The sequence below is a fragment of the Budorcas taxicolor genome, chromosome 13, assembly GCF_023091745.1.
Source record: "Budorcas taxicolor isolate Tak-1 chromosome 13, Takin1.1, whole genome shotgun sequence".
Classification (NCBI taxonomy): Eukaryota; Metazoa; Chordata; class Mammalia; order Artiodactyla; family Bovidae; genus Budorcas; species Budorcas taxicolor.
The window spans coordinates 1,421,189-1,448,337 of NC_068922.1; the positions used below are offsets into that span (position 1 = coordinate 1,421,189).

General features: G+C 40.6%; 1 protein-coding gene across 1 annotated transcript in view; it reads left to right on the forward strand.

The window, feature by feature from the left end:
• The window catches only part of PLCB1 (phospholipase C beta 1), an 854,020-nt gene that overhangs the window by 252,296 nt on the left and 574,575 nt on the right, over positions 1-27,149 (forward strand). The window contains exon 3 of the mRNA XM_052650392.1: positions 26,019-26,087. Within this exon, the coding sequence (XP_052506352.1) occupies positions 26,019-26,087 (69 nt within the window). The remainder of the gene's footprint in view (positions 1-26,018; positions 26,088-27,149) is intronic.

Consider the following 27,149-nt stretch of genomic DNA (forward strand, 5'->3'; position numbering starts at 1 on the left):
TTTTGTCAGAAACCTGCTTCTTGGGCTCTCTATTGGCAGCGGTAGCCACTGTCTGCTGGGCATTCATGCCTGTATGTATCAGGGCCTCAGGCAATTCTTTATTTCAGAATAAAAGAATTTATTCTGCAGACAACAGAAGGCTTTGTTGAGAATGAATAAACATACGTAAAGAATGATGTCTGTAAACTTTTTAGTAATCTGTAATAAAAACATAATACCAGTGATGGGCTCATCAGACCATACATCAGAATTTTACTGTCAACCCTGAGTCCAGTGTCTTGGGAAACTGACAGGTGTCAGCAAGAGACACTTCCTCCCTGTCTCCTGACCTGAGCTGTTCTATGCTCTGCAGCAGTTTGGCCAGTTCTCTCCTGTGAGACCCCAGCTATTTCTTTTCCAGACTGCTAGATGTGAGGCTTATTTGTTGCTGCTGCTACTGCCTGTTTCGTTGTGGGGATCTTGGTCCTAATTCCTTTTCTTTGAATCTGTAAATACTCCAAATGCAGCCCATAAAGAGGCTTGACTGGCCTCCAGAACGCACTGCCAGATGCAGGCTTCCAGCTTTCCTGACCTACCGGAGAGCTGGATTTCGTGGGTTTGTTTGGTCTTGCAGTCTGTGCCAACTGGGCACCCTGTCCTCGGTCCACCTTCTTCTTTGCACACAAGTAAAAGGGAACATGTTATTCTTTCCTGTGGGTGGAAACAGTCCCTTTATTTATGGAGCCGTACTAAAATTTGGTTTCCCGATGGCCTGATGCTCCGGCTTTGTCTGTCAAATGACTTTCTTTCCTAGGTTTCCATTTCACGGCCAAGTTCTTCTAGGCTTCTGAGAGCATCTGAGCCCTTGGTGGCTCTGGTCTTCCCCCAGCCCCTGGCACTGGGGTTCTGCTTCCTGGAACCCGAGAGATGTCACAGACTGATACCTCCCTTGCCTCTGCTCTGGTTCCCACCTCAGCCTGCTGATGCCCACACGTGCAGGCCTCCTCGGACAGGACGCTGGTCTTTCTAAGCTCATTGGAAATCATGTGGTTTGCCCCAGAAGGCGATAGCCTCTGACGTGTCCCCGTTTTCCTTTGGTCTGGTTTTCCTAAGAATGTGGGAGGGAGGAAGGAGGTATTCGCTGCAGGCGAATGTCTGACCATCAGCAGACTGAGGGGAGCAGGATGTCGGGGTCTGTCACTGTGGGCACAGCTGATGCAGTCTTGGCACACCGAGAGGAACGTCTGCTGCTTCGTGATATCCACGTTCTGTTTGTAAGACCTAAGGCAATTAAAAGCGGGAAACTGCTCTAACCAAACTGACGTTTATTTTTCAGTACATGTGGTACACTGTATACTCATTCTGCATATTTTGTAGAGTTTTTGGAAAGTAAAAACTTGAAAACTGTCGAGAGCTGACTCTCCCTTTTCTGTTCACTGGGCCTTGGAAGGAAAAAGGACAGAGCTGGGCTGTGTGTCCTGGGTTTTTTATGCGTTGACACAGATGCAGTTGAAAGATTTGAAATGACTTGCAGGTTGAAATTTGAGTTTCTTTTGCTCTTTACGTTCTTCTGCGTTTTCGCCCATCAGTACCCTTGTCGTACGGTCTCTCAGGCGTGTCTGACTCTGCAGCCCCATGGACTACTGCACGTCAGGCTCCTCAGTCTTCCACTGTCTCCCGGAATTTGCTCAGACTCATGTCCATTGAGTCAGTGATGCCATCCAACCATCTCATCCTCTGTCGTCCCCTTCTCCTTTGCCTTCAATCATTCCCAGCATCAGGGTCTTTACCAATGAGTCAGTTCTTCGCATCAGGTGGTCAAAGTATTGGAGCTTCAGCTTCAGTGTCAGTCCTTCCAATAAATATTCAGGGTTGATTTCCTTTAGGATGGACTGGTTTGATCTCCTTGCAGTCCAAGGAACTCTCAAGAGTCTTTTCCAGCACCACAATTTGAAAGCATCAGTACCCTTGATTAATATTATACATTGTTCATGTCAGGGAACAGACTACGTGATTAGGACTTTGATGTTTTTAAGGAAACAAGCAGAATGTCCTTATCCCAAAAAGGGAGCTAAACATCTTCACATCTGAGGTTTTAAGATAGTATTTTTTAAGTTATGCACATATTAATGAGTAGTATCTTCACTCTTTAGGACTATAAATTAGGAAGCCTTGAGCAGCTGATGACATCAGTCTCCTGACCAGACCCTTTGGGGTCAGTGCACCATCCGTCTGCTGGTACAGGTTCTGGTCTGGGCATTTGAGGAAGGGCAGCCATACCCATGTCCTTTACCCAGAGATGCCAGTATCATGCTGGCAACCAAACTGTCTCCAGGCTTTGCTAAATGCCCGCAGCTCGAGGTGGGGGAGCAGTGAGCAGCAAAACTGTTCCCTATGGACAACCACTGGAGAAGGAAATGGCACCACTCCAGTATTCCTGCCTGGAGAATCCCATGGACAGAGGAGCCTGGGAGGCTCTAGTCCACAGGGTAGCACAGAGTCAGACATGATTTAGCGACTAAACCGCCACCAGCACGGAGAAGCACTGGTCTACTGAGAATCTAAAAGTGAGCTGGACAAAAGTCATGTCTTTCCCTAGAATTTTTTCGAGAACAAAGGACAGAAGAGATAGTCTGCAATTTCTCTGCTCTTCGATTTTAACCAAGCTTTAACAATGATGATTTCCTCAAACATTCAAAATGACTGGAGAGAGAAGGTGGATGCTTTCTAGTTTAATGAGTGTAAAGAGGTTAAAAATGGTCCTGATATAAAGTAGGGAGGCCAAGGATATTCATGTTTTATGTTAGATTGTGGCAGGGTACAAGATTGTAAAAGAGCTTTAATAGTGTCACATACTTCTACGATATTTTTTCAAAGAAAAGAACTTACTGAACATAATTGCCTGGTGTTATAAAGACGGAGACACACCATTCAATATGTTACCCCCAAATCATGGGCCTGACTAAACTAATCTTAACCTTTTCCTGCTGATAAATTTCAACCTTCCATATTCTTCTTTAGTTTTTATCTGCCCCTGCAACTCAGTCCTTCACGTATATCCTGATGGAAGGCCTACACGTGGTAGAGATAATTAAGCCAATCTGATTTTCAAGGCTTGAATAATTAATTACTATGGATTTGACATTTTAAGACTGTGATGTTGACCTTGTACTTTGCTCAGTAGTGAAATTTAAATCTAAGAGATACGCATCAGAACAAGGCCCTTCGCATAATAAAGATTTAGTTTATATTGTTTCCTGGTGTTCTGTTCTTTTTGGTTTGCACGGCCCACATTGTGCCTTTTCCCAAGGTAATCATTAGTTATTGTTTGAACTGTTAAGCATGCACCTCTGTCATTTTGTATTATGTTGTTACATTAATCAAGGCAGTAACAAGCAAAATTTTGTCCCCAAATCCTGGAGAAGGCAATGGCAACCCACTCCAGTACTCTTGCCTGGAAAATCCCATGGACGGAGGAGCCTGGGAATCCTAACCTGCTTTAACGTAAAACTGATGTTCACTTTTTAAATGAGCCATTAAGCATATCCACTGATTTGGGGGGGGTGAAAAGTATTCTTTCTTGGGAGCTCAAATTGCACTTGACAGTTGCCTTTGGAATGTGTTCCTTCTCCCAAAGAGACAAACAACAGTAGGAATTGTGTCCTTGGAACACTTCTTCAGTTCCAAAAGGCAACTTCTGTCCTCTCCAGAGAGAAATCAAAGAGGAAAGGCAAGAAGCATCTGGAAGAGAATTCAAAACGGAAATGCACAGCTTGGTAAAAAGCTGGCCAGTGAGAGAGACAGAGGGAAGATACAAGATTATAAGAGAAAAGGGAATTTTCAAGTGTTTGTGGGGTGGAGGAGATAAAACTATAAACAAAGCCAAAACTCTAAATATAGAAACTATGAAAATAAATAGCCTATGCTCCCTGGATAGTCTTAGCTTTGATGTTAAGCAGTAAAACAACTCTGAATGGGTTCCTGTGTAAAGCTACAAATAGGAAAGTGTTAAGAATATGCTGATTAAGAAAAGCAAACATGTCTTACCTTTGAATTTTGCTATTTATTAAATAAAAGGCAAGAATGTCCTAACAAGCGTTTTTGTATAATTAAAATTCTAGTGTATGCAGGGTAAAAGTATACTGTCCATTGTCTTGAAATGTCTATTATGCAATTTGTTGCAAAAGAGTAGGTGTCTTATTTTAATTATCTGTGCTGACCAGGAAAGAAACTATGGTTGTGAACTCCGAGGAGCAAGGCTGAAGCCAAAGCTGCAGGCAGAGCTGGACGAAAGGGAATCTAACTGGAGCTAGATGACGAAGCTAAAGTACATGTCACGCGTGCTTTTTTATTGCCTTGGATTGGTTTTCATGGAAATTTTCATTAGTTGGATGACACTGGGTACATAATGGATACAGGCACTTCTTTATTTGCTGTTAGTTGAGAATGTGGCTATTTTAGGGGAGTTGGGATGATTGAAAAATAAATAGAACAGCTCATCAAAATATTGTTACACTTACTGTTTCTTTTAGAGCTTCTTCCAATGTTTACTGACAGTGTTACTATTACAAGGGACTGACTTAGACATTAGAGTTAAGACAAAGCATAAGGATGATGAATTTTTTTAAGTTAAATTTCCACTTAATTCTATGATGAGAGATTTATGAAATCTCAAGTTTCCTTTAGTTTCAAGTAGTTCAAAGACATAAAAGTCATAAGTCCTTAAGAAGCCACGTACTAAGATGGTCAATTTTTCGCCCAAGAGAAAAAGATTGGGAGTACTCTGGCGGGGAGATGTAGGCACATTGCAAGTTTCTATTGGAAAAGAGGTGTTTGCAGTCATCTCTGAGAGATCATGTACTTGAGAAGGTCATAGGACAATCCCAGAGAAAGGGGGGATTGTTCATGCACTGACTCTATTGTCCTTTAGCAAATGCTTATTTCATTACTGTTGAACACACAAGTTGTGTTAATATACACATGCACAGAAATGTCCTTCTTCCAGACAGAGGAAGTCAGCTAGTAACTGAGCTATATACATTCCCTCTTCACACTTCCTGATGTCCCTAGCAGCTAGTGTGTTCCCCGTGAGAGTAAATTCTGGCTCAGAGGTATAAGCAGAAGCCTGTGAGCCTTCGCGGATATTTTCTTAGAAGAAAGGGCATATGCTGTTTAACCCTCCTTCTTTGCTGAAGTGGGAGGGTTGAAAACTCCATCACATATTGGCTGAAGTGTTGCCAATATAAATTGTGTTTGAGCAGCTATCCCTACCATGAGGTCTATGTCACACGCTGGGGACTGAGACACTGTCAGACAGAAAAGGTGGGACATCAGCCACCTTGTGGTGCAGCCCTCCCAGACTGTGCTCCTGTCTGCAGGACTTCTTTACCTGAGGAGGAAGTGAGTCTCTAGCCTGTCTAAGCTAAACTGTTATTTTCACCAGTTTTTTTAAACTTATTGCTGAACATACATTCACTATGATTAAAAGTAGGATTAAATGACATTTATACTCAGAAATTTACATGATTTTCCTAGTTCATGCTAAAATTAGGGCAGAATCTTTGCTTAGAAAGAGATATTAATCAATTAAATGTATTTGTATATGGATTGAAAAGAAGTGTGAAATGGAATTTTGGCCTTTAGGAGATTTTCTTTAAGGTGAAAAAGCACTGAAAAATGTGCACACACACACACACACACCCACGCAAAGCAATAGAAAGTATCCCATTGTGTAACAGTTCAATCCAATAGAACCAGTGGAGCAAAGAGCAAAAGATTAGCACAGGAAATGAAATCCTCAGCCCTTCAGAGGAAACAGCTGAAAAAGACTGAAAGAGATCAGGGAGTTTGGGCAGAGAACTAGATTTTGAAGATTAGAAGGAAAGATTAGATAGGTGACAAAAAGAGGAAATGGGATACAGTGAATACATTGTCAACAGACTGAAGGGATTTTAGATGTTTATCTTAGTATGATATGTACTCCGCTTACATCCTGGTGAAGGACCTTCTGCTAATGCTCGTTTCCTTCAGCTGCTTTTGATGGAGTGTCACACTGCCATGATAGACCATGCAGTTCCCCTGGTGGTATTTTCAGGAAAACTCTGCAACTGGTGTCTGGATTCTTTCTATGAACAAACCTTACTGTTTGCATTTCAACTTGCAATTCTGTGGTCAAAGAAATGAGTGGATGATTGCACTGTGATGACTGTATCTGCAAAAGTGAAGCAGGGTGCTTTGGTGGGGGTTGGTGGCATTTCTCATGGAAATTGGAAAGCTGGGGCATTTAAAATGATCAAGTGAGAGGAACAAAGTAAGATGGAGAAATGTGACAAGCTGGTTTGAGGGGACCAGGTGGAGAGACAGTACTCTGAGGAGAAATATGGGGTTGCTGGTCAATAGAAAAAGTACCACTGAAGTTTGGGCAAGTATTCTCTGATACCAGTGTCGTAATTGCTATAGCTTTATAGTAAGACTTGAAATCTGGCAGTGTGAATTTTCCAACTTTATTCTTTCCTTTTAGTGTTGTGTTCGCTAATTCCCAGTTCTTTGCTTTTCCATAAACTTTTTTAAGTGTGTTGATATCTTTAAAAAAATGGTTTCTGTATTTTTCGTTGGGACTACATTAAATTTGTAGTTTAGTTGGGAAAAACTGTTATCTTTACCATATTGAATTTTCCCATCCATGAGCGTGAAATATTTCCCAGTTTATTTACAACTTCTTAGACTTCATTCATCAGTATTTTGTAGTTTTTCACATGTAAGATTCTTGACATAGATTGTCAGACTTAACCTGAAGTGTTTCAATTTTTGGTGTGACTATAAATTGTATATATATATATTTAAACTTTTAATTTTTATTGCTGGGATATAGACTTCTTATACATTGACTGTGTATGCTACAATTTTACTGGAGTCCTTATCCAGATGTAGTTTTTTCATAGCTTCTTTGGGGGTTCCTGTTTAAAATATCTTGTCATTTGTGAGTAAAGACAATCTGAGTTCTTTTTTTTTTTTCTTTTTAAATTCACCAATTTTCTTCTTCCTCAGTTGGTCCATCGTTGGTACTGTTTCCAGGCCCTTAGAGGATTCAGTGATACCCAGCCACATGGGGAGGGCAATCTGCTTCTCTCAGCCTGTGTGTGTTAGTCGCTCAGTCATGTCCAACTCTGCGAAACCATGGACTGGGGCCACCAGGCTCCTCTGTCCGTGGATGTGCCAGGCAGGAGTACTGGAGTGGGTTGCTATTCTCTTCCGCAGGAGATCTTGCTGACCCAGGAATTAAACCAGGGTCTCCCACATTGCAGACATATTCTTTATTGTCTAAGCCACTAGGTCAGCCTACTGATTCTAATGCTCATGTCATTCCAGAAATACCCTCACAGACACACCCAGATGTTTGGCCAGTATCCAGGTACACTATGGCCTGGTCACAGCACATATGATTAAAATGATAATGTGTCTCTGATGTTTTATGATCTGAAATGGTTGGGTTTGTCTTTTACTTTTTTTAGATAAAAAAGTTCATATGAGCCTTATATTACCTGGAGTATCCTAACTATTCAATTCAGTTCAGTTCAACTGTTCTGTCATGTCTGACTCGTTGCAACCCACGGACAGCAGCATGCCAGGTTTCCTTGTCCATCACCAATTCCCAGAGCTTGCTCAGCTCATCCAATCGGTGATGCCATCCAACCATCTCATCCTCTGTCGTCTCCTTCTCCTCCCACCTTCAGCCTTTCCCAGCATCAGAGTCTTTTCAAATGAGTCAGTTCTTCGCATCAGGTGGCCAAAGTATTGGAGTTTCAGCTTCAGCCTCAGTCCTTACAGTGAATATTAAGGACTGATTTCCTTTAGGATGGATTGGATGGATCTCCTTGCAGTTCAAGGGACTCTCAAGAGTCTTCTCCAAAACCACAGTTTAGAAGCATCAATTCTTCAGTGCTCAGCTTTCATTATAGTCCAACTCTCATATCCATACTTGACTACTGGAAAAATCATAGCTTTGACTAGATGGACCATTGTTGGCAAAGTAATGTTGCTACTTTTTAATATGCTGTCTAGGTTGGTCATAGCTTTTCTTCCAAGGAGCAAGCGTCTTTTAACTTCATGGCTGCAGTCACCATCTGCAGTGATTTTGGAGCCCCCAAAAATAAAGTCTGACACTGTTTCCACTGTTTCCCCATCTATTTGCCATGAGGTGATGGGACCAGATACCATGATCTTCGTTTTCTGAATGTTGAGTTTTAAGCCAACTTTTTCACTCTCCTCTTCACTTTCATCAGGAGGCTCTTTAGTTCTTCTCTTTCTGCCATAAGCGTGGTGTCATCTGTGTATCTAAGGTTATTGATACTTCTCCTGGCAATCTTGATTCCAGCTTGTGCTTCATCTGGCCTAACATTTCTCATGATGTACTCTGCATATAAGTTAAATAAGCAGAGTGATGATATACATCCTTGATGTACTCCTTTCCCAATTTGGATCCAGTCTGTGGTTCCATGTCTGGTTCTAACTGTTGCTTCTTGACCTGCATACAGATTTCTCAGGAGGCAGGTCAGGTGGTCTGGTATTCCCATCTCTTGAAGAATTTTTCACAGTTTGTTGTGATCCACACAGTCAAAGGCTTTGGTGTTGTCAATAAAGCAGAAGTAGATGTTTTTCTGGAATTCTCTTGCTTTTTTGATGATCCAGAAGATATTGGCAATTTGATCTCTGGTTCCTCTGCCTTTTCTAAATACAGCTTGAACATCTGGAAGTTCACGGTTCATGTACTGTTGAAGCCTGGCTTGGAGAATTTTAACCATTACTTTGCTCCTGTGTGAGAAAAATGCCTGACTTGGAGAATTTTGAGCATTGCTTTGCTAGCGTTTGAGATGCATGCAATTGTGCAGTAGTTTGAGCATTCTTTGGCATTGCCTTTCTTTGGGATTGGAATGAAAACTGACCTTTTCTAGTCCTGTGGGCACTGCTGAGTTTTCCTAAATTGCAGATGTATTGAGTGCAGCACTTTAACAGCATCATATTTTAGGACTTGAAATAGCTCAACTGGAATTCTATCACTTCCACTAGCTTTGTTCGTAGTGATGCTTCCTAAGGCCCACTTGACTTCACACTCCAAGATGTGTGGCTTTAGGTGAGTCATCACACCATCGTGGTTATCTGGTTCATGAAGATCTTTTTTGTATAGTTCTTCTGTGTATTCTTGCCACCTCTTCTTAATATCTTCTGCTTCTGTTAGATCAGTTGTGCTCATCTTTGCATGAAAAGTTCCCTTGGTATCTCTAATTTTCTTGAAGAGATCTCTAGTCTTTCCCATTCGATTATTTTCTTCTATTTCTTTGCACTGATCACTGAGGAAGGCTTTTTTACCACTTCTTGCTATTCTTTGAAACTCTGCATTGAAATGGGTATATCTTTCCTTTTCTCCTTTGCCTTTAGCTTCTCTTCTTTTCTCAACTATATATAAGGCCTCCTCAGACAGCCATTTTACCTTTTTGCATTTCTTTTTCTTGGGGATGGTCTTGATCCCTGCCTCTTGTACATTGTCACGAGCCTCCATCCATAATTTTTCAGTCACTCTGTCTATCAGATCTAATCCCTTGAATCTGTTTGTCACTTCCACTGTATAATCATAAGTGATTTAATTTAGGTCATATCTGAATGGTCTAGTATTTTTCCCTACTTTCTTCAATTTGACTCTGAATTTGGCAGTGAGGAATTCATGATCTGAGCCACAGTCAGCTCCTGGTCTTGTTTTTGCTTACTGTATAGAGCTTCTCCATCTTTGGGTGAATGTTTGGGTACTATTATAAAAGATAAAATCTGGATTGTCAAAGTAGTAATGTAAGAATTCTAGTATTTCTCATTCACTTCAGAGTTCAGCATCAGTGTATCTGATCTAAAGATGCCTATTCTCTACTGATGACCAGGGACATAGGCTGTGTTCAGTCTTGTGGTTTCAGTATCTCTTAGGCTCTCTTTGACCTCTGTGTAACATAAGAAGGGGGAGGAAAGGCTCGAAAATGGTCCTCATCCTTTCCATTTATGTTCTGCTTATGAAAACTTCTCATGTGACCCTCCTTAAATTAAAAGGGTGCTCTGAAATGTGATTTATGATTAGGTGGTGAATTTTCTGCAATAGCCTGCAGTTTGTAAGGCAGAGTGCAGACTTTCAATGGACAGTTATCCATGCTGCCTTAGACCCTGCACTGCCCATTAATGCTGATCTTCTGGAGCCCACCCACCTGGGTACAGGGAGCAGTCGGCACTATGAGAACACAGTCCTTCAGAATTGCCAAGTGGCATGGTGCAGTTAACCCTTTAGTTCTGTGCCTTGTAAATGACTTAATAATAATTCTATCAGAAAGTGTTGTTAAACCTCTTGGGAATGCTTTCATATTACTAAAATAATATTAAGGAAATCACTCACTCCAGTCTCAGCATCAAATGATATTTTATGTAATAAAGAACCTCTTTGCGCTGTACTTTTCTTTTTTAAATTCAGACGCAGAATGAATGTGAGATAAATGAAGACTGCCGTGTCTGTAACATACTTCCCTTTGAACTTGAACTGGTAGATTTTCTTCCCTCTTTCTCTCACTTCCTCTCTTCCCTGGCACTTCAATTTTCAATTATTCACATATTTTTATTTTAAAATAGCATCTGATCACTATTAACATCAGTGATTTTCTTTAACGAACATGAGGCACTTTTTCTTTAATTGGTGAGCTTTAATTTGAATATGAGCTTTTATAAGTGAAGCAATACAAGCAAGAAAGCCACATACTATTTGTTTCTGATCTATGTGTGGCCATGTCACAGTGTTCCTAAACCTTGAGAGTATATCAGGATCATCTGGAAGGTTTGTTAGAACACAGATTTCTGGATCCCACTGCCAGAGTTTCCTCTTCAGTGAGTCTGGGATGGGACCCACAGATTTCTTTTTCTAGCAAGTTCCCAAGTGATGCTGCTGCTGCCGGCCTAAGGACAGTACGTTGAGTAAAATGATCTTTCTATCAAGTAATACCAAAGAGGGCGGGATAAAGTTACTGAATTTATGCAGTTTCTTGAAGGTTGGAGTATTTGATATGTCTCAGCTTTTGTACTAAAAATAATAATAATAATAATAATAATGCCAAAAGACATTCAGTGCTTAAGACTAAGGTTAATTTAATTCCATAATCATAAGGCAGAACGGTACCAAATTCGGTACATGGAGATTTCTGTACTTAATTTTGACTGACCCACATAGAACAAATGTGATTCATCTGACTTAAAATTGAAAACCCAAATAAGCTAGGTTGGAAAACACAATACATTTTTATTATGGGGCCTAAAAGGAGACAAACTGGTTATTAGAATTGTAAGAGTGATTGGACCAAAGCTACAGGTGAGTAAGTTGCTCCAACATTAAGCAAAATAATCAGGAAATTATGCAAATCTTATGAACAAGCAAGCTAGAATATTTTCCATCAGCATGAGTGCAGGGTCTGAGCTATACAGATTTAAGAATTTTCTCCTAGGCATTTACTTTCTTAAGTAATTCTGAAGACAATTTATTTTTAAGGCTTTCACCTAAGCAAGAAGAAATCTGTTGTACAATAATGAAAAAAGAAAAAGAGCTCTGTTCTCTGGATGTTCAACAGTTCTGTTAAGGGTTCATAAGTTATTTACTTGGAAAATCATATACCCAGGGGCACTGAACCTGGTCCAGGTGGTGCTGGTGGGAAAGAACCTGCCTGCCAATGCAGGAGACATGAGGTGGGTTGAATCCCTGGGTCAGGAAGGTCAGCTGGAGGAGGGCACGGCATCCCACTCCAGTGTTCTTGTCTGGAGAATCCCATGGACAGAGGAGCCTGGCAGGTTATATTCCATGGGGTTGCAAAGAGTTAGATATTACTGAAGTGATTTAGCATGCATGCATAGAAGATTATAAAATTCAGTTGGAGAAGGAAAGGGCAACCCACTCCAGTGTTCTTGCCTGGAGAATCCCAGGGATGGTGGAGCCTGGTGGGCTGCTGTCTATGGGGTCGCACAGAGTTGGACACGACTGAAGCGACTTAGCAGCAGCAGCAGCAGCATACTCTAGAGAATCGAGTAGTTTAACCTAACATGAAAAACTGTGGAATGAAAGAATAAGAATTACATTGGGTTGCTTTTTAAAGTATGAAGCCTGCCTAAAGTCAGCATATAGGACTCGCTTCAAAAGGTGACCAGTGATGACGATCAATATGTGATTCTTCAAGGAGATGATCTGGAGCAAAAAGGCAATTTACACACCAGAAAGGTAACATTCAAGCAACCAAGGATAGTCAGAATATTTCTTCGGACTTTTTTCTTCTCATAAAAAAATGAAAATTTTTATGTAATTATTTTTCTCAATTATATTTACAAAAGAGGCATTAGCAAGGAAAATATCTTGATTTGAAGGAAGGAAAGGATACTAAGAAATTCTGCCCAGGCTTTTGCCAGTTTTATTTGGGATCTATTCCATTCTCCCTAGCTTCTTCTTTTATCACCTGATTTAACATTTCAGGGAAGTCATCCCAGGAAGGGTTTTTATGGTTGTTTTTCTTGGCACGACTCTACACTTCCTCTGTGTATTCAGAGTGTTCTGCCTTGAGGAGGTGAACCTCATGCCAAGGCATGGACAGAAACCCAGGGCCCAGTGCCCCTCAGTGCCTCAGTCAGTTTTCAGGGAGTCACATTGGCACGCTTGCTATTATCACGCAGCTTCATCACGCAGCGAGGTTGTCCTGGGCCCCCTGCTTCTTTCCTCCTTCCCGATTTTAGTCTTGGGTTTGCCCATTCTGCTGTGACTCTGCCTGGTAATGGCCAGCCTGGGAGCTGACCCCAGCACATCTGATCTCCTGAGATGAAATGCCACATGAATTTCATATGAAGGTCAAGACAAAGATGGGTTGGAAAAAGACAGCGTCTGCTATTAATTTTCCTTCCGTCTTGTTTCTGCCTGCTGTTCTGAAGCTGTAATTGGAGTAAACATTAGGCCTTGTGAAAGAAATTTTACAGAGTATGGGTACTTTTTTATGTCATGGATTGCAAATGTGGAGGATATAGGTGTGTTGCTCCAAGCTGAAAAGGTCCAGCAAGTTCATTTACTCAAGCTTCCTTTGAACAAGTAGCCTACTTCCCACCTCCCAATGCTGTCCACATCTGACTCTGGTAATTTAAAATTCTATAATTCCTCCTTAAAACATTTTAATGTTTAGTGACCTTTTAGAGTTCATTAAACTTTATGTTTAATAGAATTCCCTCTTTCCATGTTAGCCACTAAAGTCTGATTCCTATAAATGTGTAAATCCCAATTTTATTTCCCTTCTAAATCTGTGCTATCTCCATGTTATCCCCAGATTCCTGTGATAAACTTCATGTAGCCACTTGCCTTCTTCTTGATCTTTATCCTTGTCTGACCCCTTAATGGAAGATAGGTCTTTTCTTTCCCCTCTTCCTGCAGGGGTCTCCGCTCAAGAGTGGTAAGTTTTCAGTTTAACAGTCTTCCCTACGTCATCTTTCAAATCTGCCCCACACTAGGTCTTACTGTGCTTGCTTTTCACTTACTCCCTCACCACTTACAGAGAAGCAGTAATGCCAAAACAATAGGATTTGTGGAAATACCTAGAAAAGTGATGTTGTTTATAGAAAGGTTTTTTTAAAAAATTCATCTTTATTCACATTTAAAATTTTGATAAAATTATGAAATGAATTATTTTTATTCACCTTTGGAGTAAAGTGTGTATGTTCTCTCTAGGGATATATATTTTTTAAAGAAGGGAAACCATAGTAGGTGGTTGAAAATAGAATAAATCTTTACCAAAAAGAAATTGACCTAAAATATAGTGGATATGAATATATTTCTTTTCAGCCCTAAATGTGACAAAAGGGAACTCTAGTTTGGAAATTAGGTAAGCTGATGTTTTTTATAATCTTTTTCTCACTAGGAAAAGAGAAAACTATTTACACATTAGATTAGATGATATATACTCATATAACTATTTCCAGGAAATAATCAAAATATTTTAATACTGGATTAAGGATGATACAAGATAAAACACAGTGTACAGTGACCAAGAACTCACTGTCTCAAAAAATGCTCATTTTAGTAGATGTATCATAATAGTTCAGCCTGTTTTCAAAGAAAATTTAAGAATTCCAAAAGTACACAGAATATATCAAAAGTCAAAGACAATAATAAATGTAAAAATGTGATTTTAAGATTTGTATGCATGTGATTCAGAATGCTTTTAACATTAATTTCTAAGTTGATTATTTGGAAACGATACCTGTCTTGGATCATGTCCTCCAAGCAGACCCAAATACAAGTGGTAGTGAGCAAGAGATTTATTAAGGTAGGGCTTCCCCAAGACAAGAAGAAGAGAGAGGGAAACAGGACCATGAAAGAGCAGACACCAACCCAAGGGGAGCCTTGGCCTGGGAATGTGCTCAATCGGAGACAAGGTGGCTGGGCGACGATGCTCCTGTCCCCCCTGAGCTCTCACCCTCTGCTGCATCGCCCCCCAGGCTCTTCCAAGTCTCTATGTAGATGGGCCGAGTGCTCCAGGAGGCCAGCGACAGTCAGGGTCAGTGCTTAAGGGAGAATCTCACAGGCACGGGGAATGGTGTCCAGTCAGGAAAGGGAACTGGCGAGCATCAGGGTGGGCATCAATCAAGTTTCCTACAGGAAGCTTACTAGAATTTCCTGGTAAGCAGGACATGACCCTGAATTTAGTGAACTTTTTCTGTTATTTGGGGGCTTCCCTGGTGGCTCAGAGGTTAAAGCGTCTGCCTGCAATGCGGGAGACCTGGGTTCGGTCCCTGGGTTGAGAAGATCCCCTGGAGAAGGAAATGGCAACCCACTCCAGTATTCTTGCCTGGAGAATCCCATGGACGGAGGAGCCTGGAGGGCTACAGTCCACGGGGTCGCAAAGAGTTGGACACGACTGAGCGACTTCACTTTCACTTTCACTTTCTGTTATTTACAGTTCTCAATATGAATACCTGGCTTCTATATGTGTACTTGCATTAGGTTGATCAACAGGCAAATAGAAATGAGTTTACCTCTGATGAACTTAGAGCACACAGTCAAGACCTTAGGAATGATGTGTTCACTCACTCAATGACTATTCGTCTTCTAGGGACAATTCATTAAGCATGTTACTCCTCATTGGACATACCCACACCTTATCCCTACACATGAACATTGGAAAGAGCTTTGTTGGCTTCCTTTTGTCTTGCCAGAAAATGAAAAGTGATCTTAAGAAGGAAGTCTTCTTTGAAAAGAAATTGACATGTTATTGTATACTTGTCAACTTCAAATATCTCATTTTAACTCCTTGCATGTTCAGGATGTCACATGCGATTAAAAGATCACCAAAACCCTAGGGTTGTTGCTTTTCCCACATCCCATACATGCTGATATGTTGTGTTTTCCTTCTGTTTGTTTTAAGATATTGTCTATTTTCACTTTTGATTTTCTCTTTGATTAAATTGTTGTTCAAAAGTGTGTTGTTTAATTTCCATGAATCACAGATTTTAAAAGGCTTTAGAATATCCTTCATGAACCCATAAAAATTTTATTGAATCTTAAAAAAACAGATGTGTGGTTGCCAGAACACTGGGAGAGTCATAACAAGATAAAAGCAGACTTTTGGACAGAAACATTTGTGTTTCTGTGATAATGTGTTGGAATGAATAGCTGAGGGAGAAAACATGAGACTGTGATTTGATATTGTTAATACAGTGTGATTACTCAGGAAAGCAAGGACAAATGACGTTTTTGTATACTTCAGAAAATTTAAAAGTCATCATACATGCCATGACTGTGATTGAAAAGAACAGGAAGTAATTCCGTTTCCAACCTTGCTACAGGGCTGAATCACAACATCTGGCAATAGGCCAAGCATCTTTAGAACCTCTCCTTGACTTTGTCCAGGCTCTAGGGCATGATAAGGAAATCACTGCTTTAATCTGTAATGATACTGATGCTATGGATAAGCTCAGTAGTCTGAAGACTTTTCTCAAACAGTCTTATTATCAATTCTCTCATTGCTTTTGGGACTCTGCAGTTATTTCATATTACATGGATATAGGCAATTTGTCCAGCATTCTACAGAATGTTTCACAAGTTCCAGCCCTGGCCTTCTCTATGGGCAGCTGTTGTCTCCATTTAATATCTAGGACAGAGGTTCTCAAACTTAAGATTACTTCTGAATCACCCCCAAAGCTTAATTAAAATACAGATTTCTGGGCCCCACCCCAGAGGTTCAGATTCAATAGGTCTAGGGTAGGGCCAGAGAATTTGCATTTTGCACATATTCCAAGGTGATGTTCTTGCTGATCCTACTGGTCCAGGAACCACATTTTAAGAACTACTAGTTTAGGGAAATGAAAGAGTTTAGTACATGGAAGCAGATAAAAGGTATGCTCAAATATTCTAGTATGGTAAGATTAAGAGACTAGAAGCAGCTTGAACTACCAGATAAAAAAAATTGGCTGGCTGTTCAGCCATAGAGAAATAGGTGTAGACCAGAGATAACATTTTAGATGACTTAATAGAAAAATATGACTATGTTTAAATTATCTGGACTTTTCAAGTGGAAACAGCTTGTTTGCCTGATTAATCTATATCATTTCGGTATTTCTTTTTAAGAGATATTTTATGGAGATTGGATATTATGTTCACCTAAATATCCATAAAGATAAGTTTTCTACATTTATGAAACTATTTGCCAAATGATAAATGCTGTTTCTAGTTCATCCGATTAGCCTGAATTTAGGACATTTGCTGAAAAAGAGCATAATAGAAAAATTTGACAATGCAATATTTATCACCATAGTACAATTTTTAAAAAACCCTGAGTCTTTAGCAAATGCAGTATCATTATTTGTCCATAAAAATGCCATGACTCCCTCCTTGGGGATTCATATCCTGTTAATAGATATGAGCTAGGAAAATAAAACATATTTCCATCAACTTTCATTATACTCCTGAATATATCTTTAGTGTATGTATAGATTTTCCCTGTTGATTATCGTCTTTTTCTCAGTTTTTAAAATAATAAACAGATAAGTTAAAAATAAATCCAGTTACTGTCCATTCAAGTCTCTCCAGGCTCTCACCTACCATTGTAAAAAATTGCCAATCTCCTCCTGCCCCCAATCCCTCCCAGCATCAGAGTCTTTTCCAATGAGTCAACTCTTCGCATGAGGTGGCCAAAGTACTGGAGCTTCAGCTTTAGCATCATTTCTTCCAAAGAAATCCCAGGGCTGATCTCCTTCAGAATGGACTGGTTGATCTCCTTGCAGTCCAAGGGACTCTCAAGAGTCTTCTCCAACACCACAGTTCAAAAGCATCAATTCTTCAGCGCTCAGCCTTCTTCACAGTCCAACTCTCACATCCATACATGACCACAGGAAAAACCATAGCCTTGACTAGACAGACCTTAGTCTGCAAAGTAATGTCTCTGCTTTTGAATATGCTATCTAGGTTGGTCAAAACTTTTCTTCCAAGGAGTAAGCATCTTTTAATTTCATGGCTGCAGTCACCATCTGCAGTGATTTTGGAGCCCCCAAAAATTAAGTCTGACACTGTTTCCACTGTTTCCCCATCTACTTCCCATGCAGTGATGGGACCGGATGCCATGATCTTCGCTTTCTGAATGTTGAGCTTTAAGCCAACTTTTTCGCTCTCCTCTCTCACTTTCATCAAGAGGCTTTTTAGCTCCTCTTCACTTTCTGCCATAAGGGTGGTGTCATCTGCATATCTGAGGTGATTGATATTTTTCCCGGCAATCTTGATTCCAGCTTGTGTTTCTTCCAGTCCAGCATTTCTCATGATGTACTCTGCATATAAGTTAAATAAGCAGGGTGACAATATACAGCCTTGACGTACTCCTTTTCCTATTTGGAACCAGTCTGTTGTTCCATGTCCAGTTCTAACTGTTGCTTCCTGACCTGCATACAGATTTCTCAAGAGGCAGGTCAGGTGGTCTGGTATTCCCATCTCTCTCAGAATTTTCCACAGTTTATTGTGATCCACACAGTCAAAGGCTTTGGCATAGTCAATAAAGCAGAAATAGATGTTTTTCTGGAACTCTCTTCTTTTTCCATGATCCAACGGATGTTGGCAATTTGATTTCTCATTGCTCTGCGTTTTCTAAAACCAGCTTGAACATCAGGGAGTTCATGGTTCACGTATTGCTGAAGCCTGGCTTGGAGAATTTTGAGCATTACTTTACTAGCATGTGAGATGAGTACAATTGTGTGGTAGTTTGAGCATTCTTTGGCATTGCCTTTCTTTGGAATTGGAATGCAAACTGACCTTTTCCAGTCCTGTGGCCACTGCTGAGTTTTCCAAATGTGCTGGCATATTGAGTGCAGCACGTTCACAGCATGATCTTTCAGGATTTGAAATACCTCAACTGGAATGCCATCACCTCCACTAGCTTTGTTCGTAGTGATGCTTTGTAAGGGCCACTTGACTTCACATTCCAAGATGTCTCTCTCTACATTAGTGATCACATCATCATGATTATCTGGGTCGTGAAGATCTTTTTTGTACAGTTCTTCCATGTATTCTTGCCACCTCTTCTTAATATCTTCTGCTTCTGTTAGGTCCATACCATTTCTGTCCTTTATCGAGCCCATCTTTGCATGAAATGTTCCCTTGGTATCTCTAATTTTCTTCAAGAGGTCTCTAGTCTTTCCCATTCTGTTGTTTCCTCTATTTCTTTGCATTGATCCCTGAAGAAGGCTTTCTTATCTCTTCTTGCTATTCTTTGGAACTCTACATTCAGATGCTTATATCTTTCCTTTCCTCCTTTGCTTTTCGCCTCTCTCTTTTCACAGCTATTTGTAAGGCCTCCCCAGACAGCCATTTTGCTTTTTTGCATTTAGATCTGGGGGAACATGAATTCTTTTGCTATCCTGTATTCAGTCTCAGTGATCTTTGGCAGTGAATATATGTTTCTCTGAAACTCAGTTTCCTCATCTATGATCTCCTCCAATACCAAAAGTCTGTGGTTACATTATAGTCATTGTTTCCTGTAGGATGTGTCAAAAAAGATGACAGCTTTGCTGTCATTTTTATGCTGGGGAGAGTGCCAAGATATGTAAAGTTATTTAGATTTTAATTAAATGCCTTAGAACGTGGAAACAATGGTATAGTATATTAGTTATCCACTGCTGCATAGCAAATGACCACAGACTTAGTGGCTTGAAGCAATTCACATTTTTTAATATTATCTCAAAGTTTCAAGTGGGTCACGGTCTCATCTACTTAGGGTCTCACAGGCTACAATGAAAGTGTCTACTGGGCTGTGTTTCCATTTGGAGCTAGAGTTCCTTTAGCAAACTCATTCATGTTGTTCCCACAGCTGACAAAGGTCTGTGGTTCTTTGTCACCATAGGCCTGAAGCCCTTAGCTCTTAGAGGCCTTCTCTTTCCAGAGACAATCCAGAACAGAGCCAGCACGTGAGCATCTCTATGGCTTCGAGTCTATCACTGCCGGTCACTTCTGAAGGACTCACCCAAGATGTCTTTGTTTTAGTTAAATTTAAGTTATCTGTTCAGAGATTTCATGACGCCTGTAAGATTCCTTCACATTTGCCACATAAGGTAACATAATTGTGGGAGGGAAGAATAGCCTTTGCTGTATTCTGTTGCCTTGAAGCAAGTTGTAGGTCCTGACCACAGTCAGTGGGAGAGGTTTCCAAAGAGGCACAGAAGTCAGGGGCAGGAGTCCTGCTGGTCAGCTTGAAATTCGGCTTGCTACAAGTGGGCAAAAAGTTAAGATTCATGATGCAGTTATTCATCTGATGAGCAGTAGTCATTTAAGGTCTCTGTTAGTTCTCCTGTCTTCAAAGTAGAGGAACACAGTACTGATGTTTCAGTAGTGCAGTCAAGACTAATGGGATAATGTGTACAAATTATCTTACAATTTTTGGCACATCGTTGGTTCTCTATTATTAGTTAAAATTATTATTATTGTTGTCATATTAATTATATTACTTGATTTTGGTTCCTTTTATCTCATTCAATGATTTCTCAGTTTTATTTGATTGGCTGAAAATTATGTCAATACTTATAGGACGATTCATAAGACATGCTGGTTCATGTGTTCTTGATTTCAAATATTAATTTTGTTTTGCCTTTAACTGTGACACTGAAAGTAAATCCAACTTCCTTTCCAAGCTGACTCAACATTTAATGAGTAATATCTCAATTACTAGATTTCCATTTTTGTTTGTTTTCTGGTTTGCTTTCTGTGCTTTTCTTCTAGGTGCTTTACTTACATGTTACTGGCTTTTCTCCTGGGGCCCTTTCCCTTTCACTTGGCATGGCAACTATTGCCAGCATAAGAATTTATAAAGATGCAGGAGTCCCTGCTAGCCAAGTGGAGATCTCAGTTTGGTATCTCAATAGGTTAAAGAACAGCCCACTGAGGAAGATATTGATAGCACTGGCATCTCTGTTTGACACTGAAGGATTGAAGGAACAGGCATCTGTAGTAACTGACTTAATAGTACACAGATTACAAAAGGTAACTCCAAGAGACAGCTTAAGGGTTCCGCCTTCTAGTTCTATGAAATTTGCACGATATTAAACCAAGAATTTTTAAATAAAGAAATGCAGATGTGTCATCTTTCTCTTTCCTCTGCTGTGGCTGGTATTGGTGACCTGGGCATCTCATTTCCTTGTATGGTTCCTACTGAGGCTCCATTGCAGACTGGGGAGGGAAAGACACCTGAGGCTGGGGAGCAAAGAAAGCAAGAGACCAGGTGAAGGTGGGTGCAGGGGATCTTTTTTTGAGAGGTATAATAAACAGATTTTCACTCCCTCAGGAGTGAAATCAAGTTAAAGAACACAGAGTCTATTTTATCTGCTTGTCTTTAAATTTAAACACTTCATTAAATGATGCTCAAGTTGCTTTATTTAAACATTGGACATTTTAGGGGGTTGGCAGCCAATAAAACATAGTAATGTCTTCTACTTTTGGTAAATCGAGGTTGAACAACTTAATGAATATAACACATGGGGAAGTACACATACCCAGCCATTAATATCTTCCCTGTGTAATATTTATGACTGTAATTGCTGCTCTGATTGTATATTGTGTGAGCTTGAAGCACATTAATGTATTGGATGACTAATAGAATTTGGTGGCAATGCACAGTAATTGGTATTCTGGAAGAGGGCTGAGTTTTAAATTGCATTCTTTCCTGAGTTTGCAGTGCATTTTATGACTCATCTACCTCACAGTGTGTTGGTGGCTGACAAATTGAAGTCTTTTGGCTGAATAGTAAACATCAGAGACAGTTTAGTCTTCTCCTAGCTTTTCTGTTTGAGTTTTCTCATCATTCATTGAAAGTATCCAAAATAAATCATTGATTACTGTTAATTGACTTTTGTCCATTCTGACCTAGAGAGAAGGCGCGTTTGTCAATATGTCACTGAATGTATCGGGGGTGCCAGGAATGTGGTCTCTACGCTCTTCAGGGGCCATTGTATGCCTTGGAATAAAAGGGGGTCTATTAATTCATTCTTCATTGACTGTTCCAGGTAGATCGCAGGTCTTTGGGCACCCCAGCCCGCTTCCCTTGTTGGGTGGGCTTAGAGGTGAGAGAGAAGGACCTATTTTCTTCTTTTACTTTGCTAAATGTCTTTATTGTTACAAAGTGTAACACAAAAGTAGTACAGTGTAGCAATTTTCGTCAAAAATCAATGATTGCTTAAATTTACAAACGGGACACTTGTTCTGTGGAGTAAAATCTAATGGTAAGGACACATTAGAATAGGAGAGAGTGGCTTTTGTCATTCAATAGTTCATCTTCAATAAATAAAATCTGAGCCTAGGTTAGTCACCACTAGTCACACTTTTGCTTTTAATACGTGTACATTTTTATTTGCCCATTCCATATATAAAGAAGTAAGCATTTAAAATTTTTCATGCAACATAATATAGCATATAATACATAGTTTTATCTCTCATGTTCACCTAAAAAGCCTTATAAGAGCAATTCTGTGAATGAGTACATCAGCGTTTTCCATTATGGTCCATGGAACAGCATCACAGGAGAGCGTGTTAGAGATATGGACTCTTAGGTGTGCCCAAGTCCTGCCGAACTAGAAATGCTGATGAATGGTGCTCAACCGGTCTATGTTTTACACGTGTTCTAGGTGACTCCAGTGTAGTCTACGAGAACCATTGATGTAGAAAGTATTATCATACTCATTGTAGAGATGATACAGTTGATGCTCACTGTGGTCTGATGATTGCAGAAATAAATGGCTAGTTCATTTTAGGGCCCTTCCTCAAACCCAGAAAATAAATAAAGAATTAAATAAATAAAATAAATATATAATTAAAGAAAATAATAAAGAAATAGTGAATTCCATAGACCTGGAAAACAGTCACTCGTAAATGAATTGAGAAAGGGGCCATTTCCTTGCTTTCTCATCATGAAAGTGGGTTTTAAAACTATTAACACTAGAATATTAACCTAGAAAGAGTTTTAATGATGCAAGGAACATTTTGCAGTCCCTCCATTGTGTTCCTCATTTTCTTTTTAGTGGAGTGCAAATAGGATGTAGTTAAATCCCAGAGAGGTGGCGGTTGCATGTTAATAGAAGTGGGAGACTGTTTTAATCATGTCTTCCTAGCCCAATGAGTCTGTGGATAGATTTCCACCAGGGCCTTTCACACACCACATTACCCATGCTCAGAGTGCCCTGTGGTGGTTTTCCTGCACGCACAATTTTACACACGCTACAGAGAAGTTTCTTAGTTGCTGTGGTATCAAAATGAATGTTAACTACCCCTCTGTGACTTAGGAAATGAATGTTTCCTCTTGCGCTGAAAGCAGAAAACAGTGGCCGTTATCTGTAATAGGAAAGTCTGTAGAGTGCTGCCTACTGAGGCCTTTTTCTCTGTGAACTCAATTTGGGCTTTGTGTGAAAAACAAATAAGTAAAGTTTAAGTCTATTGTTTACTCAACTAGGAAGAATTTCCTTGAATAGAAGATGTTAGTGTGCAATTAGGTGAATGTACCATGTATTTGGGTGTGATTTTTATTCTGCATATATATAAAACATGATGCTACGTTTATGGGGAAAGAAAGCTTGAAAAACATGTCAGTATTTTATGAATAATTACAAAGAGAACATGCAGGTAACAACTGCTAAGTTTGGAAGTGATTGGCGACTCTCCACGCACTTCTGCTGTGTGTCCAGAGTGACTTGTTTTCTGCTCAGAACTCCTGCCTCTTTGCATTTGCAATTGCGGTTTCCTTTCCCTGGAGCCCTCCCCACAAAATGCAGAATTATAAGGCTGGCAAACTCCTTTTCATCCTTATGTGTTGGCTGAAAAGATGCCTTAGCCCTTTCTGGTCCACGCCTGCAGTGCACTTTGAAATGTCTCCTTCAGAGGATAATCATTAGCTATGTGCATGAGTGTCTCTTTATATTTTCAGGTGCCACTCCTCAGTATCTAGTCTGTACCTGACATATTGCAGGATTCAATAAATAATGCTTCCGTGAATTAATGACGGGCATTTCCAAATGGATAAAGTCCTCAAACCAGCATCTCCTCTATGCACTGTCATTTTTACCCAAACTTCCAAGTCCCAGTGAGGAAGCTGGAATCCCTAGAGCTGTCAATGCCTTCTCTCTTTACTTTAGTCAGTTCTACCTCCTATCGTCAGTTTGGTTCAGTTCAGTCCCTCGGTCGTGTCTGACTCTTTGCGAGCCCATGGACAGCAGTACGCGAGGCTTCCCTGTCCATCACCAACTCGCAGAGCTTGCTCAAACTCAGGTCCATCGAGTCGGTGATGCCACCCAGCCACCTCACCCTCTGTCGTCTTTATTCCTAACACCCTGACCTTTATCTGGTGTCTGTCTCTCAACACTCCACTCAGTTCTTGTCTAAAAGATTAAGTTTCTTCGAGCTAGGTTCTTTTCCTGTTTCTCCTCTTTCAGTGAATGTTTTGGTGGCTGTTGCCATGAAGATGAAACCTGGGCCAGTTGCCCTACCTCCTATCTCCTGAATCCTCTGTATGCCTTTGCCTGGGTGAAGTCTTAAGTCCCGCATTTGAGAGCTGTTGGTTCCTAACTCTCACCAGATGACCTTCGATACTGTGGACGGTACATCCTTGGGGGAAGGATGACTCCCGCTACTCTGTCCTGCAAGATCCTTGCTGGTTTTGCTTCCTGTCACACACCAGGGTATGGGAGGTTCTCCACAGAGTCATGCACAATAATGGGTTAAGGAATTCACTAAAATGGGGGAAAGCAAATTGAGAAGGCCAGTGTGAGTGAAAGCAGAAAAGGCATTGTTTGCTGCGCTCCCTTCCGCTCGTGGAGAGCTGTGAAGGGCCCGGGGTTCTGTTGTACCTGCTGTGGGGTTTGCACCCCAATGTAGAGAGTCCATCATATCTTTGACCCTTATTGTCCTGCAATCATGAAATCAACCTTCAGTTCAGTTCAGTTCAGGAAAATAATCAGACCATTTTGCACCAAACGTTTGGGGTCGGAGGCTGTTTGAAGGAACTGGCTGGGAATCCCATGTGCTGGTCCTCATAAAAGCCAGGGCCTGTGAGAAATTACCACCCCTCCTGTGAGGGTGCAGCACCTCCCGCTGTGAGAGGGGGCGCGGAGGAGCCATCCCAATGGCTCCTTGTCTAGCAAACAGCTTGGATGTCTCTGCTCACTGCACCAGTCTCATCTGGCTGGTGGCGGAGTTCTCTGTGTAACTCGGTGTTGGGCATGTCCCAGACGCCGTGGTTCAGTGTCCCTCACCAGACTTTTAGTGTTTCTATCCTTTTGCCCAAATCCATTTCTGGTCTTCTCGCTCCCTTTTCTTCATATGCTCTGTGCCCACAGTGGAATTCTGCATGCCGCCTGTGCGGGCCCCTTCCTGCACTGCCACTGTGTCTTCCCTTGTGCCTTCCCTCACTCACTAGTTTTTTTTTTTTTTTTAATTAATTAATTTAATTTTTTTAATTGAAGGATGATTGCTTTACGGAATTTTGCTGTTTGCTGTCAAACCTCAACCTGAATCGGCCGTAGGTCTACACAGATCCCCCTCTCATCCCTCTCTTCCTTTGCGTCTCCCCCTCCCATCTGCTTCCCACGCACTGTCCTCCTTCTCTGAGCAACTATGAGGCATGAAAACCTCAAGGTTCTGCTCAAACCTCTGGTCCTCTCTTCGCTGGATGTTTGCCCATGAGGGACCTCCAGATGAGGGAGACCTTTATCTCCTCACTTCTCTTCTCCAGTCTCAATGATGCCTCCACAGAATATTTTTTCTGAGCCTCTAGGGGAAAAGTAATCTTTCTTTTTAACCCTCCTCCATCATAGCAGTTAACTTTAAAGTTGGCATTAACACACTATCCCTTGTCTTATGCATATATTTATTTCTTTCCTTTGCAAGTTCATTCAGAGAAGCTGCCATATCTTATGTGTCTTATATCCTGGAGTAACTTGAGTATTATAGACATTCAATAATATATAATGAATAAATGAAAAGATAGGTGCAAGGAGTGTGTGCAAAAGGCTTGAGGTGCAGGTATGGGAGGCATACCCATCTCTTTAGCTTGGCCACGTGGGCTGGGTATGCTGCAAGCTGGGGGTGACACCTCCTCCAACCCCCACTCTAACCCCTCACCCCACTCACAAATCCTCAAAACACTCAGAGTGACTCTCAGGATTATATTTCAGCAAGGGAACAGGAAGGCCTGACTCATCATGACTTAGGAGTGGGTTATAGGATAGACTGGGGACCCAAAGCATTGTACTTTCAGGATGCATTATGATATATGAAGCTGAGAACTAGCAGGTAGGTATCTTTTCGTTTCCACTCCCATTCCATTGACAGGCAGTGCCTGTAAGAGGAGAAAAATATCCCAACCGTGGGGAAATTTTCAGGCAAGTCTCAAGATAATATCATTTTTAAAGTGATGTCAATGCTATGAAACAAAAGAAAAAAGATCTGTGTGGATGCTTAACGATCTCACACTTTTGCCTTCCAGGAGACGGAACTGTTAGATCTCAGTCTTGTCAAAGACGCCAGATGTGGGAAACATGCCAAGGCGCCCAAGGTAGGAAGTGGAGCATGCTATGCACACCAGATGCTGCCTTGATTATTTAGCTGTGTCATGGTATCAATTAATTGCCCCAGTTAAAAGTTTCTCTGTTGTAGATGTTGTAAAATGCAATAAAACAGCCAATCCTTCCAGAAGCCAGTATGTCCAAACAGTACCATTTTTGATAAAAAATGGAAACAATGAGCAAATATAGAATCAGTGGACATAGGACTTGCTTTATGCCCTTGGATTTTTTTTTTAAATAATAATGCAAAAGTTATTGGATAATTCTAAATACTCAAAATGTGCTTTAAAGTATTTGAAAAATTCCCTGAGCCTTGTAAGCATACGCGAACCTGCCTTTTAGACAGATAAACAGGATCTTTTAGCTCAAATGTTCTGCAGTTGGAGTCATTTCATCCCTGAAGCCAGAGTGTCAAATCTTTTTGCAAATGTTCCCAATGAACACCCACAGACATTGGGATCAGTTATACGGAATGTCAACTTACCTGCGTTTGAAAAACTTACTGAAGAAACATCTAAAGCAGTGTTTGCAATTTATTTAGTTTTGGAAGATTGTTTTAAAATGTTGAATATAGGACTTCCCTGGTGATCCAGTGGTTGAGATGCCATGCTTCTACTGAGGAGGGTGCAGGCTTGATCCCCAGTCAGGGAACTAAGATTCCACATGTCATGTGGTATGGCCCAAAAAGTGTTGAATAAAACATTACATATATTTAAATAATTTAGATTGTCTAGTAAGGTATAGTAGCCAGATGTATTGACTTGTTATCAAACTGGGAAACTATGCTTTAGTGTATTTAAATTTTAATACTTTAAGGACTTCTTCTGTAGCACAGAGAGAATGTTGGCAAATAGGGAAGTACAGGTGCCATTCAGGGACTCGCCTCCTTCCATAATTGATATAAAACCAGCGATTTTCTATTTGAGTATCTACCTGCAACTTTTGCTTTATTCCTTAAAAGTCAAAACATATACTTTGACATCAAAAATTATCTGTTGCTGTGGAGATGCGGCGAGGAAAGTCACCTAGAGTGATTGTCTTCAGATACCTAG